This window comes from Schistocerca nitens, chromosome 2, assembly GCF_023898315.1.
Source record: "Schistocerca nitens isolate TAMUIC-IGC-003100 chromosome 2, iqSchNite1.1, whole genome shotgun sequence".
NCBI lineage: Eukaryota > Metazoa > Arthropoda > Insecta > Orthoptera > Acrididae > Schistocerca > Schistocerca nitens.
In genome coordinates this window covers 368,164,400-368,180,984 of record NC_064615.1, presented here as the reverse complement: position 1 = coordinate 368,180,984, position 16,585 = coordinate 368,164,400, and the positions used below count along the sequence as shown (strand labels likewise).

General features: G+C 39.6%; 1 protein-coding gene across 1 annotated transcript in view; it reads right to left on the bottom strand.

Moving 5' to 3' along the window:
• LOC126236186 (dihydrolipoyllysine-residue acetyltransferase component of pyruvate dehydrogenase complex, mitochondrial) overlaps positions 1-16,585 on the bottom strand; it is a 77,498-nt gene that overhangs the window by 52,153 nt on the left and 8,760 nt on the right. Inside the window, exons 3-4 of the mRNA XM_049945286.1 lie at positions 16,393-16,529; positions 1,150-1,413 (exon numbers count right to left, since the gene is read on the bottom strand). Coding sequence (XP_049801243.1) covers positions 1,150-1,413; positions 16,393-16,529 — 401 coding nt within the window. The remainder of the gene's footprint in view (positions 1-1,149; positions 1,414-16,392; positions 16,530-16,585) is intronic.

Sequence of the window (16,585 nt, the reverse complement as noted above, 5' to 3'; positions counted from 1 at the left end):
TTGGCAATCCTCACCATGTAATCCATATGTGAAAATAAACCAATACATTTCTTTTTTCTCAACATGATTATCTTATGTTAATTTGAAGCTCGCACCACTTTCCAGTTCTGACTACATCCCAGCCCACCAGCGACTGTGCAGTACTCTGGTCATAAAGGGTATGACAACAGGGTTTATCTATGTTGCCGCATACTGGCAAACACTCAGCCACCCTTCAACATTTAGGTTGTCATATCCAATAACTCATACCACGTTTCCAGGAGTTGGGATATATGGGTCTTGATAATTGCTGCTTGCTTTGTAGAGGACCTGACCTGTCAGACCTAATGGGGTCACTCGGACTGTCACAAGCAGAAATGAGACTCACTGCCGGACCCGGCCAATGATGCCAAATGCTTATTTCATTTTTACCACAGAATGCTAGTCTATATCCCCAACTGACTAACTCTGTACCACACAGGTCTATTTTGTTTGGCGTGGTGTCAGCAGTTAAAAAACACGTGGCAACTAAATCTCAATCCAGCTTCCAATAATTGTTCCTGACAGTTTGTGGTGATTCTGCCTGTAACCTCAGTCAGAATTTCAGCTTTTATCTGGCTATCTGTCAGGGCCCCTTGAACACTCATATCTCCTCATGTTGTAGCCCTGCTGTAAGGATCTGTGCACACTTTTCTTGCCACACTTTTCCTCAGTCGATCTTGTCAGCAGTCATTCTGCAGTCAATTGTCTGTGCAAACTGTTGGTATGATGTTCCCATGTCCCTCGGCCAATGACTCAACCATTCTTGAAGTCCAAAAGATTGCAATAATTTGCATGTAAACATTCTCTGGACATGCTGTGTTGCAATCTCCATGCAAAAAGTTACAGTAACATTGAACACACCAAAAAGCCACAATGTTCTCTCAACATTCAGTTGCAGGAATGGCTCTTTTTCTGTACTGAAAATATGCTCATGTGAGGATGAAATTTTAATCGACATATCCCTTAGGAATGGAAATACTGGAGTATCACCTTAGTGGTGTTCGGTCAAGGTATTCATCGTGTATTTTCCATTTCCATCAGTAGTACACTACATATGGTCTATGAGTAATAAAAAGATGAAGTGTCATGATGAAGCAAAAATTAAAAAGAAACTAACAATCAACTCACAGTCAGTTGAACACCTTTTTCTGTTGCAATTCTCCTCGCCAAGGGGCTAGCATAGACCCTCTCTCCTGCTGGTGGTGCTTGGGCAGGTGGTGCCACAGGCTGTGGTGGCGGCGCTGCTGCTGCTGATGGTGGTGGTGGTGGTGGTGGTGGAGGAGCAGCTGCTTCTGGGGATGGAGCAGCTGGTTTTGGTGCTGGTGCACCAGTATCCACAAAATCTTTAAAAGCTGCCACATCTGCCTCATTCGCCACTATTATGCAGACAAGCTAAGGCATAGAAACAAATTCACATCATGTAGTACATCAATTAAAAAACTGCTTTTTCCTATAAAAGTAAAAAGTCTAAATATTCTATAAAAGAAAAAAAAAGAGCACAACTGAAGAAACATCTTTAATGACATAGCATTATGTATGTGATAGAAACAATTTTACACCTACGTTGTGAACAATATAGCAATTACCAAAGTTTTCCAACACTAATATTTCTGTACAACTTCAATGAATAACTGAAAAGAAGTACTTCAAATATCTAATGTCAGGGTTTGCAAAGACATTCCATAGATTTCTGCAGGCACTCTTGCATGTATCCCTGGGAGATCTATCAAAAATTTCACTGTATGTTATTGACATAAAATACTCTGGGTAGGACAAGGGAGGGGGAGGGGGAGGGGGGGAGGAGGAGGAGAACTTCCTCCCTCCCTCCTACCTCCGTGTTCCACTGCTTCTTGCCCCAAGTCTTTAACACAACTATAAAAAGTCAGAAAGTCTACCCAGAACATCCCTTTAGAAGTTAACTCCCAGTACTACCAATGAAAATACTTAAAACAGAAAATACTCCTAACTTTTGGAGCTATATTTCCCTTCATTAGAGGGGAAAGGATGACTGATTTGTCAAGACAGAAAAAAAGGTGAAAGTCACTCAACAGGATGTTGAAAGAACCCAAGTTGCTGCGCAAAGAAAGGGAGACAAAAGTAAATGAAAAGACACCAGAAAAAGGAAGAGGTATAAGTACATCAGATCAAAAATGACAGAAGAAAGGAAAATAAAAATTATAAAGTATAATGCAGCTCAAGACTACAAAGAAAGAGTGTTAGGAACAAAAATAAAATGGGGTGGTAGAAGAGGGCAGTTAAAGTAAAAATAGAAGAGTAGATAAAATTCTGCACTTGCAAGAAACAGCTGTTACTGGTACACAACTGTTTCATTTCTTCTTAATGTATAGTGAAATTCTATTTCTTAACAAGTATTATGAGATGTTTTCTCAGTCAATTATTTATATTGCCATGAGCAAAATGCTATGTATGTCTACAAAGAGCGTAATACAAATGTAATACGTTACCCACTGCCATTACTTTTGATGTCACACAATGTTACTTACACAATGACGAAATGGTTCACTAACACAGCTAACTTCTATGCAGTACTTGACTCTTACATGAGTTGAGTTAGAAGTCCACTTTTAAAACAAAGCCATGACTGTTATTTTACACTCAGATTTCACACACTGAGACAGCAATTCAATCTGACTCAGGTTCAAGATTGTTAATTACTATCTAATAGTAAAGAAAATTTATTATAAAACAAGAAACTAATAGATAAGCTTACTCTCGACACCTTAGATGCAACAGGGCCACAGGCATGCCACTGAAGATTTCTACACCATATGATAATTCACCGATTGCCTGGTAAACATCTTTGCTTCCACCTGATAGGAAATATTCACAAGTTACAATTGGAAAAGCTTAGCCACTACAGCGAGTGACACCACATTGTTGCCCGTGGGCTGAGGTTCGAGTACGCACCAGCTCCCCACCACTTATAGCAACAAGCGGCGGCCATCGCTCTGATGTAATACGGCGGGCAGCTGTCCGGCAATGTTTATGACCTACACACATGCATTTTGTACTAACTAGAGTACACCGGAAGAATAGTTTCCTTCATAAAACACTCACTATATTCCCACTTGGCAAAGAATTATTGAAATGTGAAGTTAGAACATAAAATCTGTTATCAAATAAACAGTTATCCACTTTCCTAATGGTTAAACAAAGTCCTATATTAGACTGCTCAGAGCTCACATGAAACCATTCACCACAATCCACCATAACAATCCTAGCATGCAAGCTAAACCTAATAGCTTTCTTTGGATAAAGGAAAATATTTCTAGTTTCTCACACGACCTGACTCTGTTGTGTGATTGAAGAAGCAGAACCACAATGGACATAGTTCTGAGTAAACACAAGCCTACCAGCCCCATTACAAATTTCAGTTAACACTTCCTGGCAGATTTGGCTCTCTTATCTGTCACTGTAGCAGGAGTTATTAACGGAGGTCTACATTTTATAGCAAGGGCGCCCGCGAAATTAGAGCAAGAATTGCCATTTATTTTGTAGCTGCAAACAATGTATGAGGACTTCAGCATCTGAAAGTGACTATGCGTAGGCAGATTATCAATCTGCAGTACTTCCAGTAGCATCCTTACATCACAAAACTTAATTGAAGTGAATTATGTGCTTTGCTTATGTAATGATAACATAAAACTTCTGAGTTTTACAATCTGATATTGATTCTACCACTGTGCCAACGAGCCAGGTACATTTTCGAACGTGTTTCAGCTGTGTGAGTATGGCTTCATCATGAAGACACCGGACAAGCAGCTCACACTCCAGAAGTATGCTTGCCACCACCATGACACTGGATCCTACTGATTACGGCACATACCACTGGTATTGTGCCACAGAAACCATGCCAAGCCTAACTTAGCTGCACCATCCAGCACCTTTACATAACACAGTTAGAAAACTTTGGAATACAGCCACAACCTCCCTTCGCACATCAAAATAGCTTATTGATTTTACCAAACACAGTTATACGTGTCCTCAAAAATTACATAAAAAACCACACTTCAAGCTACTTTTTATGATTTACAATGTCAACTTGCAGTTATCAGACTTCAAGCTAAGTTCATCTCTGGAAAATCAACTGCCACCACCTGCAAGAATATCCAGTGCAGCACAACAATTCATAAGATATCGCAGGTAAGTTGAATACATTACCGCAAAGGCCATCAATGATGACTTGCAGTAATAAAGAGTACAGGCACAAAGAAACAAAACATGTATCGATATAAGATCATAAATGAATACACCACCCCTCCTCTGCCAAGCGCTGTTGGCAAGCAGGGTGCACTCAGCCCTTGTGAGGCAAACTGAGGAGCTACTTGATTGAGAAGTAGCGGCTCTGGTCTCATAAAACTGACGTACGGCTAGGAGGGCGGTGTGCTGATCACATGCCCCTCCATATCTGCATTCAGTGACACCTGTGGGCTGAGGATGACATGGCAGCTGGTCGGTATCGTTCGGCCTTCCAAGGCCTGTTTGGACGGAGTTTAGTTTAGCTTAGCTTATAAGCAGAAATACATGATGGCAGAGATATTGAGAGAAAAGTTATAGCAACAGGCCCTGCTCCAGTTATTACTGAAAAATATACGTGAAAATGTTTGTCTTCAGCGTAAGGTTTTTGAGCTCTGTCTGCATGTCTCTGTACTTTATTATGTATTTTATCTGATAGTTTACCCCCCTCCCTCCGAGCTTGCCTCCCTACTTTGAAGTGTATTTTTAGTTTTATTATATCAGACATAAAAATGTTGAGTGCAATTAGAGGGTGCTCAAACTGAGCTGTGGGGAAATAGCACATATAGATACTTCACATTATTGTAACTTTGTTCGTTTGAAAATGGCAATTTAGGGAAACATCCCAAAAGCTAGGACATACCTCCTTATCTAAATACTGTAAATTTATTTGCTTTCACTGAGACATGCATGCAGTGCACTTTACACAAAATATACTTTTGATGCTGAATCCAAGCACAATGTGGGCGCCATAATGCATGTTACTTCAATTACTGAAGTACAGTAGCAATCCCCAGTAAAATGGGAGATAGCAAAAGATTAGCCCATGAGAACCACTAGCAGTTACCTGCACAAAAATACATTCAGAATCATTGTCTTGGCGATGCCACAAGCTCTGTCACGTACGCCAAAATACGGCACACCGACTTGCGAAGAACTTGCTTAGTGGCCATGCTACTGTGACTTTAGGCAAACAGAAACGCCGAAACACATAATCTATCGATTGATGTGAAACTTACACACCTATTGATTTCTGCGGAAGATCGAGTAAGCTTTGATTGATTCTGATGACATGTTTGTTTATGCTACTGATGGGGCATGGTGCATATGCATCTGTTATCCTGGAATTGCCAATCGGCGCCCATGACCACATGCTGCTGCAGTTATTTTTTTTGACCCTCTCACTTTCATTGCTTACCCTATTGCCAAGCTATCAGGCTTATTCTGAATTGCTTTCTTCTGTAAATGAGGATCTAGCTGGATTGATCGGGACTAATCTCTCCAACAGTACCAAGACTAATGCATTCTTTTCCAGCCATATTATACCGAGGTATCGCTCCTCTCTTTTTGCAGTGATCCATCTCGCTTACTCAAATCTTGCCATAATGCATCAAAAGTGTCCTAATAAAAGAAATGCCTTACAAAGACATCGAGTGCTTCGCATTTCAGTAATGCATGCCTAACCTCAAGGGATAGGAATACAACTTCATTGCTTGTTGGTTGTCACGAAATTGTGTTCCTTCATCGCTAAGTTTACTACCGTACAAATTGCTGAATGGCACATTCAGAATCATTCCAAACGAGTGGTCATTTCAAATGTTACATCTGTACATGTAGTTCTACTAGTCAATGGCTTCTTTGCATGGATTTGGTATACGTATGGCTACTGTAAACCCCGCGAGCCACCAATACAGGTTGTACTACATTCCCATTCAGACAGTGAATACCGTGGATAATGTCAGATGAGTCACACTACTTCACAGAAATGGCCCTCCCAATAAGTTAAGATATAGTGTTTCATGTAACTGACAACTCAAATTTTATGCAAATATGTTAAAAACACTTTATGGAAAAGTAGTTTTCCAATACCAGGAGTAAAAACAAACTATCTATATGTAATTAAAATGCTTGATGCCTGGTTTGATCAATTGCCAATTACATCTCTTACAGGCTCATTCTGTATTCGTTCCTATCACTTACTGTTAGTTTACCCTTGTTTACTGTGAATCACTTGAGCCTCCATTGAGGCTATTCTCGCCTGCGAGTGTTGCAGTCGCTGGAGCTCGACACGCTCCCATTCGGCCAGCCGGCCCTCTAATCATCTCGACTCCAGGTCCGTATTATGGTGCCCAGGTGACAATGCACTTCAGCTCAGCTGGTCGTTGCCACTGCACCCACCACCGCCTAGGCTCCATGTACACGGTCGACTACCGGCTGTTGCACTGACTCTGATGACTTCGCAAAGTGTGCAGAAAGAGACATTATATTACCAGATACATCCAATTATGAAGGACTCAAGTGACACCAGTGGATAATGAAACTGTAAAGTACAAACACGAACTTTGTACCCCCTGCCGTAATTGCAAATTTCATGATCAATTTTTTAAAATGAGACGTTAAGCCTCCATTAATTTTAAGACCCCTTTTTAAATAAAAAACACTAAATGTTCGTTGCCTTCCAGGTACATCAAAAGAAAAACACTGTTTTGAAGTGGTCATTAAGAGTGATCAGTATCAGCAATTGTAATGACCACAGACCCATATCCAGCTCTCTTGGAAAGGGGAAGGAATTTTATATGGTAACGGGTAATAATGGTAAAATTTTTTTACTGTATTCTACTCCAATCATTTTAACTTGGCCTCAGGCAGTGCCGTGAGCAGTTATGTAAACTACTCTGCAGTACTTCTGACTGGCTCCCACGCTATTACGTTTTGCTAGGGACGCCGTCATGGTACTGCTGAGAGACTAGCCAGCTTTCTGCCACAAACCACCAATGGGACAACTGGGTGCCGTCACGTGAGGGTCGCAAGAGGGTTGGCGAGGTAACGGCCAGAACAGTGCATGTCTCTCTTGCCTGCCAGCTTTCTTACCCTCTGGACGTATCCACAAATCCTTCCTATTGAGGGTGAAATGCTCTTTCCGTGCCACGTGTGGTTCACTCTGTGGCTGTAGCCAGTTTTCTTGAACATTGTATCCCTTAGTGGTGGGTCTTGGAAATAAAACCCATTTTTTCCCTGAATCCTGACATTTCTCATTTTATGTGTAGGAAAAACACCACAGATGCCCACCTGATACCATCCTGACATGCGCAGTTCTTAAATACAAGATCTATGGAGGAAGGGCTATGCTAATGGAGGCTAAGTCCAGGACAGGAGGAGAAGATACTGTATGTAGGAGAATAATTCCAATCTCTGAAATTTGGGTTAACTATAGCTCTAATATAATAATTTTATGAAGGGGATATTGCAGTGGGAGGAAGCAATGTTTCCAGCATGTAGCCACCTACATCTGGCAAGGCCCTGCATGTACCTATGCATCACAGCAAGCATAACACTTTTTAAGTAATAATGATTTGCTAGTGCCCGGCTCCTATTACTTGTCTCGCAGAAATTTCAAATTGCCAATGTAGTGTAAGCAGGCCCTCATGTTTCTAATCATGGTTTAGAGCAGGGGTGTCCAACCTGTGACCCACAAGCTGCATACAGCTCAAAGCAAGTATCAATGTGACAAGAAGTGAGCACCAATCACATGACCGGTAAAAATTAATTGATTAATTTATCTTCTGCAAAGTTGTGATAAATTGAATATTTTCAATCTGAAACTCCCACCACACAATGCTAATCTCTTATTGGTCCTTCCTGTACTTAACAATACCACCCATACTATACTATAGCTAGACCGCTCAATCCATCAGGTATGCTGCTCTGTTATCTTATGACTAATTAAGTTGCAACAGTGAAACTAGAGATTTAGAGATATATAATGAAATTAATTTGTGGAAATACAAGGGAATTCTGTGTAATTTCTGTACAATTGCAATAAAGAATCTTTTACAGTGTAGTTCCGATTACTATATGATGGTAAAAGTTAGAAATATTCACGTCAATTACCATTATTGCCAATGTTTGCTATTTAAAACTACTGCAATTCTGTAAGTATTGTAATTAAAACAGCATATTAATTCTATAATTTGTAATTACTTATAATGAGTCACTAATTATTGCCATCTAGAATAACTATGAAAGTATGATAGTACCTGAAAAGTTTGTGGGACAAATATTGCATGGGGCAATGGGGGCTATAATATGATGGTTTTTTGTTGCTAGATGGGGTCGTTTCAGAGATATTTTCTGGCAGCGGCTATTGAGATGAATCCAATGATCGTCGGTAAAGCAGATGCCAGACAGATTCATTGGAAGAATCCTAACGAAATGCAATCCGAAAACAAAGGAAGTAGGTTACAGTATGCTTGTTCGCCCACTGCTTGAATACTGCTCAGCAGTGTGGGATCCGTACCAGATAGGGTTGATAGAAGAGAGAGAGAAGATCCAACAGAGATCAGCGCACTTCATTACATGATCATTTAGTAATCACGAAAGCATTACAGAGATGATAGATAAACTCCAGGGGAAGACTCTGCAGGAGAGACACTCAGTAGCTCGGTATGGGCTTTTGTTGAAGTTTCGAGAACATACCTTCACCGAGAAGTCAAGCAGTATATTGCTCCCTCCTATGTATATCTCGTGAAGAGACCATGAGGATAAAATCAGAGAGATTAGAGCCCACACAGAGGCATACCTACAATCCTTCTTTCCACGAACAATACGAGACTGGAATAGAAGGGAGAACCGATAGAGGTACTCAAGGTACCCTCCGCCACACACCGTCAGGTGGCTTGTGGAGTAGGGATGTAGATGTAGATGAACAGTAAAGTCTTTGAAGGGTAACGAGCGTCACAAAGGTGGGATGAACATGCATTTACATAAGGTGTTCAAAGTGATGACCATTGGTATCACTGCAATGCTGCAATCTTCTTATCATGAATTGAGTGGTATTCCTTATCACATTGGCACTTATCCAAGCACTTGATCTGAAAATTATCTCTTGCATATCTTCAGTTGTAGTTGGAACATCAAATTAAATCAAATTAATAAACGTGTCGTCCCTCTGAATGTGAAGTTGAGCCCACTGGCAGAATTCAATGCGATGCATACAATCCATGCTAGTTAATTCTTGGTGGAGACTGATATGGTAAGGGTGATACTTATGGTGATGCAGAACATGAACAACGCTACTCGGGCTCATGCCAGATTCCACTGCGATTTGCTGCGAACTAACTCAAGAATCTCTAACCACAACGGCAAGAGTACCAATTTCCATTTCCTAGTTAGTAACTTTCCTTCGCCGCATATGTTTCTGATGCGTTAAAGATCCAGTTGTTCTCAATTTATCAAACACATATTTAAATGTACAACTATAGGGTGAGTACGTTGAGGATATCTTTCAGCGTATAAGTCTCTAGCTCTCACTGAATTTCGTTGGCACTCTCCGTAAATGAGAAGCATATCGAATTATTCTTTGAAAGAATACATCATTCACATTAGCTTGATTCGACAATACTTGTCTTACCGTTCCTATTAGTGTTGTATTGCGCAACCATCGAATGGTGTTTACATGTCAACGGCACATCAGATGGATACGCCGTATTTGGCAAATATTTACTATTTGAACGATATATGAGAGAGAATTGTCAGAGCACGTGCTTCAATAAGTACCTACGTGATAAGGAATACCATTCCATCCATGATAGGAAGATTGCAGCACTGCACTGATGCCAATGGTCATCACTTAGAATACCTTCTGTAAATGCATGTTCATGCCACCTTTGTGGCATTCAAAGACCTTACTGTTACACATCATTGGATTCGTCTAGATAGCTGCCATCAGGAAATAAGTACCAAACTATAGCATCCCATTTAAAAAGTTGACCTTCATATCTCCGATGCGACCCCACCAAGCAACAAAAAACCGATGTCATATTATGGCCCCCGTTGTCCCCTGCAACAGTTGTCCCACAAACTTTTCAGCTACTATCATACTTTCGGAGTTACTCTAGATGGCAATAGTTAGTGACACCCTGTATAAAAAATTATTAGTGAAATCTCGCATATAAAATACAAAAGTAATTCCTCTAGCTTTTTTAGAAAAAGGAATCAAAGTAATAAATTCTGAACTACTTAAATATGTTAACTGTACCTACGATTGTCCCTTTCTCCATGTTTGTTCATGAATTCAGCCGATTTGGTCATTCCGTTTGTAAGAGTAACTTTCTTCATTTAATGGGCCCAATTATCTACCAGCAAAGAAAGGAAAGCAGAAAGGTGGAAGGAGTATATAGAGGGTCTATACAGGAGCGATGTTCTTGAGGACAATATTATGGAAATGGAAGTGGATGTAGATAAAGATGAAATGGGAGATATGATACTGAGTGAAGAGTTTGACAGAGCACTAAAAGACCTGAGTCGAAACAAGGCCCCGGGAGTAGACAACATTCCATTAGAACTACTGATAGCTTTGGGAGAGCCAGTCCTGACAAAACTCTACCATCTGGTGAGCAAGATGTATGAGACAGGCGAAATTCCCTCAGACTTCAAGAAGAATATAATAATTCAAATCCCAAAGAAAGTAGGTGCTGACAGATGTGAAAATTACCGAACTATCAGTTTAATAAGTCACAGCTGCAAAATACTAACGCGAATTCTTTACAGACGAATGGAAAAACAGGTAGAAGCCGACTTCGGGGAAAATCAGTTTGGATTCTGTAGTTGGAACACGTGAGGCAATACTGACCCTACGACTTATCTTAGAAGAAAGATTAAGGAAAGGCAAACCTACATTTCTAGCATTTGTAGACTTAGAGAAAGCTTTTGACAATGTTGACTGGAATACTCTCTTTCAAATTCTGAAGGTGGCAGGGGTAAAATACAAAGAGCGAAAGGCTATTTACAATTTGTACAGAAAGCAGATGGCAGTTATAAGAATCGAGGGGTATGAAAGGGAAGCAGTGGTTGGGAAGGGAGTGAGACAGGGTTGTAGCCTCTCCCCGATGTTATTCAATCTGTATATTGAGCAAGCAGTGAAGGAAACAAAAGAAAAATTTGGAGTAGGTATTAAAATCCATGGAGAAGAATTAAAAACTTTGAGGTTTGCCGATGACATTGTGATTCTGTCAGAGACAGCAAAGGACTTGGAAGAGCAGTTGAACGGAATGGACAGTGTCTTGAAAGGAGGGTATAACATGAACATCAACAAAAGCAAAACGAGGATAATGGAATGTAGTCGAATTAAGTCAGGTGATGCTGAGGGAATTAGATTAGGAAATGAGACACTTAAAGTAGTAAAGGAGTTTTGCTATTTGGGGAGCAAAATAACTGATGATGGTCAAAGTAGAGAGGATATAAAATGTAGACTGGCAATGGCAAGGAAAGTGTTTCTGAAGAAGAGAAATTTGTTAACTTCGAGTATTGATTTAAGTGCCAGGAAGTCGTTTCTGAAAGGATTTGTATGGAGTGTAGCCATGTATGGAAGTGAAACCATGGACAATAAATAGCTTAGACAAGAAGAGAATAGAAGCTTTCAAAATGTGGTGCTGAAGAAGAATGCTGAAGATTAGATGGGTAGATCACATAACTAATGAGGAGGTATTGAATAGGATTGGGGAGAAGAGGAGTTTTTGGCATAACTTGACTAGAAGAAGGGATTGGTTGGTAGGACATGTTCTGAGGCATCAAGGGATCACCAATTTAGCACTGGAGGGCAGCATGGAGGGTAAAAATCATAGAGGGAGACCAAGAGATGAATACACTAAGCAGATTCAGAAGGATGTAGGCTGCAGTAGGTACTGGGAGATGAAGCTTGCACAGGATAGAGTAGCATGGAGAGCTGCATCAAACCAGTCTCAGGACTGAAGACCACGACGACAATGACGAATTATCTACCAATACAGGACAAATGGGGAACCATCAGTACAACCACATGAGTTTTGTGTTCACAAATTACACAAAAATGACCATTAAGTTCAGAAATTCTAACATTCACAAATAGCTGAATGCAACAACTGCTGTAGACTGGTTGGAGATGTGGCAGTTTACAGTGTATTAAGAAACAGGAAACAACTGTGGGACATTATATGCATCTAAGCTAGTACTCAACTCTAATGCATAATAGCTTTGTTGTTAATGGACAGTGGTAGAAGAGTTACTCTGAAGACGAACAAGTAATGATGTAACATGCATGTGACCAATACGAAGGATTTTTAAACATGTCTTAAACATATATTGTCAAAGAATAGTTTGTGGCAGCCCATCAACTTTGTTCCATAGGCTGGGAAGAAACCATTGTCATAAGTGCTGTCCTTACTGATGTATGAATATCACCTGTATTGACTATCTTCTGAATGTCAGAGTGAGAAAGCACTTGCTCAGTTGAACAAAAATGGAGGCAAAAAATATGCCATAGTTAAACGAACCTTCACAGCTGTCACCTGATTAAATTGTAAGAAACCAAAGAACAACTTAATTGGTACTGACAAGATCATATGGAAAAGCTAACAGAAGATACAACTTTTCCCAAACAGTATTGAGTCTTTATAGCTGTTGTTTTATTTGCCTACAACTTCACATATTCCAGTAAAGACGAATCACGAAAATAAGTGTGCCAAAGTTTTCAGGTACTTTTATCAGAGCAAGTTTCTACTATCCCATCACTGCCCTATACCTATATCAGAATATTCATCAATGCAAAAGTGTTTTTGATTGCACAATTTTATATTCCAGCAGCTGCTAAATTACTGACCCTTGCAAGGGGGGCAAAGGCTTGTTGTTACCATGAACTACATGCTTGAATGAACAAAAAGAATGAGCCTAAATGACAACAAATGAGGTTTTGGAAAAACTCAACAGTGTGGTTATTGATCTCTTTGTCTTCTTAATGAGCCAGAGTTTTGCGTGTAATGTAGACAGTCTGATCAAGAGGAGGTGTTATGTCACAAGACGTGACCTACAGAGATCAGTGAACTGAAAGAAGTGTGCACCAAAAATATCTTCCACAATAAGTGCTAGTGTGAAAGATGTATCCTCCAATTTCCTTTTTTCCTCCCTCTGCATTGACATTGAAAAAACTGGAAAGTCATTCAATGTATTGTGGGTGATAAGTGCTATTTACATTTATTTGAAGTGCAAGGAGGTAAGATTTGTGGATTGATGTGTCTACTGGAATGGAGCCTAGCTAGGACTCCCATTTCTACGGGGCAAAACAAATGGCGGGTGTTCCCTCCCTTCCAATTCCACCTCATTAGTCAACTATTACAACAGAAAATGTGAAATGCTTTCAGTGTGTCATCATCTAGAAACTATGGCAATGGTATGTCATGAAGTAATCTATGCTGTAGGTAGGTCAAGTGAATACCACTTTTTTTATCTCTCTCTCTCTCTCTCTCTCTCTCTCTCTCACACACACACACACACACACACACACACACACACACACACACACACACACACACACACACAGAGAGAGAGAGAGAGAGAGAGAGAGAGAGAGAGCGCAGCAAGGGAGGCAGTTCGGGGGGGGGGGGGGGGGAGATCATCTGTGGAACAGGCAGGTAAGTTACAGAGGGAGAAAAAGAAAGTTTTCTTGGTGAATGTCTTTTAGCCTAACCACTGTTGTTCTCCATGGTTTAAAACATACACAAGAAGGCGGACATTGGGGATCTGGAAACACATTGCTTAACACAGATGTTTTGATCTATAGTAAATGTTAACAGCACATCTTTAAAGATAGAATACATACTTCAACATGGAGACACTTGTGTCATGGCTGGAAAAAAAAAAAGTATTTTTTAAAAGCCCATCCCAATATGTTTTTATGGGTTTCAGTGAGATTTTTGGGTTTCTTTCTGTGCTGATGATTAAATAGTTCAATTTAAATTCATATGATTAATTTATTAAAAACAATAACCCCTTCTTACAACTACTATATTTGTGCCTCATCTCTTACACTGCCAGCACTGCATCCACTGACAAAATCATTTCCACCTACACAGATATTTGGCCCAAATTAAGGAATAATTTAGGAGAGAAACGATCTGAGAAAATAGTGAAGATTGATAAATTTCTGCACTTAACTAAATTTGCACTTTACAGAAATTATGATCCCATATCAAGTTAAAGTTTTTTTCTGGAAGCAAACATGTTATTTAACTGTGTTTCTTATATTGTATGAAAAGTTAAAACACAATACTGATAAAATAAATTCTTGTGGTGGTAAGTAGTTGCCTTCAATAAATATGACGACTCTTAATTTTTGTACAGCTAACTATGAAAAGTTTTGTATGTTAATTTTCATAATTAAGATAGTTTTTTTGACAGACTTTTTGGGTTGGATTAAATTACAACAACCATGTCTTGTGCAGGAAGCTCCAGTTGCAAGGATTCTCCAATGTGATGCACAAGGTCTAGTAGGCCTAAAACAGACGGAGTTACTGAAACATAAGGAAATCAATGGCTGGTAAAATTTTAACATAGTTTGCCAATTTGCTCCCCAAGCAGTGTTTTCGAGGAGGTGCAGGGCACTTAGTTTTGAACTGCTGCACATGGTGAAGCAGCAGTCCTAAAAAGCTAAATTCTTCTACTAGTTCTGACAGATTGAATTCAGAGCATGGGTGGGCAGACTGAATGCTGTTGAGGTGCATGCCCCAGAATTTCGTAGGTGAAAAACTATATCCATGATTCTGGGAGCATGTCCATGTCTTCTCAATTGTCACTTGATTATATTCTGCTGATCATATTCTGTCTAATCAAATTTTGTTAAATGTCATCAGGATACTTTGTTTGCTTTAAGCACTGAGGTGGTGAAGCATTTGTTGTGTATGGTACCTGGATTTGGGAGATATCTTTATACTGTGCTAGGGCACTGTTTCAATCCCAGTCTGTGAAAGGGCTTTATTGGTCCCTGTCAGGTGTTAAAAAACAGAATGTACTTTCTGTTAAATTTCGATATGAAGTACAACTAGACAAAATTTTTTTGAAGCTGATACTTTGGCATGGTATGCCATGAGTAAGTCTACTTGTGTAAAAAGGACTGATTTTAAGTCCTCTTCGGTCTGAAACTCCAGGTATTCCAGCTAGGAAAGAATGTCCATTGTGTCAAAAGTTGTCTGTTGCATGTGCATTCACTGAAGCAATGCACTGTTCCCAAGAAACCCCCTTCTGTTCCATAAAGCTCCTCAAATGTTTCTGTTGGTCTCAGCTATTTCTTGAGACCATCATGACAAAATGTGTATAGAGTTCTTAGTTTGTGTACAACTAAGCAATGTCTCAAATGTTCCTTTAGTTCTCAAATTACAATGTTAGCATCAACAGATGTAGCAAATTTAATTGTTTGTAACATAATGGAGTAAGGAAGGCTAAGGTCTTAATTTTTCTAATTTTGATATCTTCCTGAAAATCATCCAAGCTGCTGGATACTCAGAAATGAACCATGCACCTACAGAGACACGAGGTGCAATTTGCATGATATGCTGTGAGATGATGTGGCCATTTGGATGCCCTTTTAATAACTTTTCTTTGCACTTGTCTCACAATTGAGAATGCTGATGCGATACAATGTATCTAATATTGCCTTTGAAAATGACGGCATGTTGAAACGTGTAAGGTTATTGAAAAATAAAAGTGTGCTCAAGACATAAGTAAAGTTATTAAAAACAGGTATGAGGGTTTCAAATAAGACTGACTATATATTTTAGTATCAAGAAGCCGCACAGAACCTTTCTGTGTAAAAAAATGTGGAAAATGTCGTAAGTTCTCTGTTTTGGCTTGTTAACTGTTACACTTTACGAGTTTCAAAACATCAATTGCCTATCTCACTGTTTATGCATGGTGCAACCACACTTATACGTTCCTGGCACCCTTTGCTGAAAGTTTCCCAGTTTTATTAGTACATCCTCCACCAGTTACCCAATGAAAGCATAATATTTAAATTAGAGAACAGATCTGCTATCCTCCTCCCTTTTATGCCAAAAGTCAATGAAATTACAGATATTTTTTCTAAACTTCATATTGTAAACATCAATAATCTGAGGCCTAAGAGGGCCCATAATTTAAAATAACCTAGTTGTGGCACAAAACTTAACTGCTAGACACACTTCCACTCCATTCTTCCCCATGGATGACAGTAAGATGAAACGTTATGACTGAGTCTGTGTGTCCTACGGAGAGTGACATCACCTATTAGTACCGATTCAGAGCCAAAATTATATGAAACAGCTGTATCACCTTTCCAATAGGAACATCTTTTGTCCCTGCTGGTACAAGTATCTTCGCAAGATAGCCCTCCTCTGGTGTTTCAAATCCCATTGTAGCCTTATCAGTTTCTATTTCTGCCAGCAAATCTCCTTCATTCAGCTTGTCACCTGGAATATAATGAAGCCAAAGAACAAATGAAGCAAAGTAAACCTACAGAGCAAAG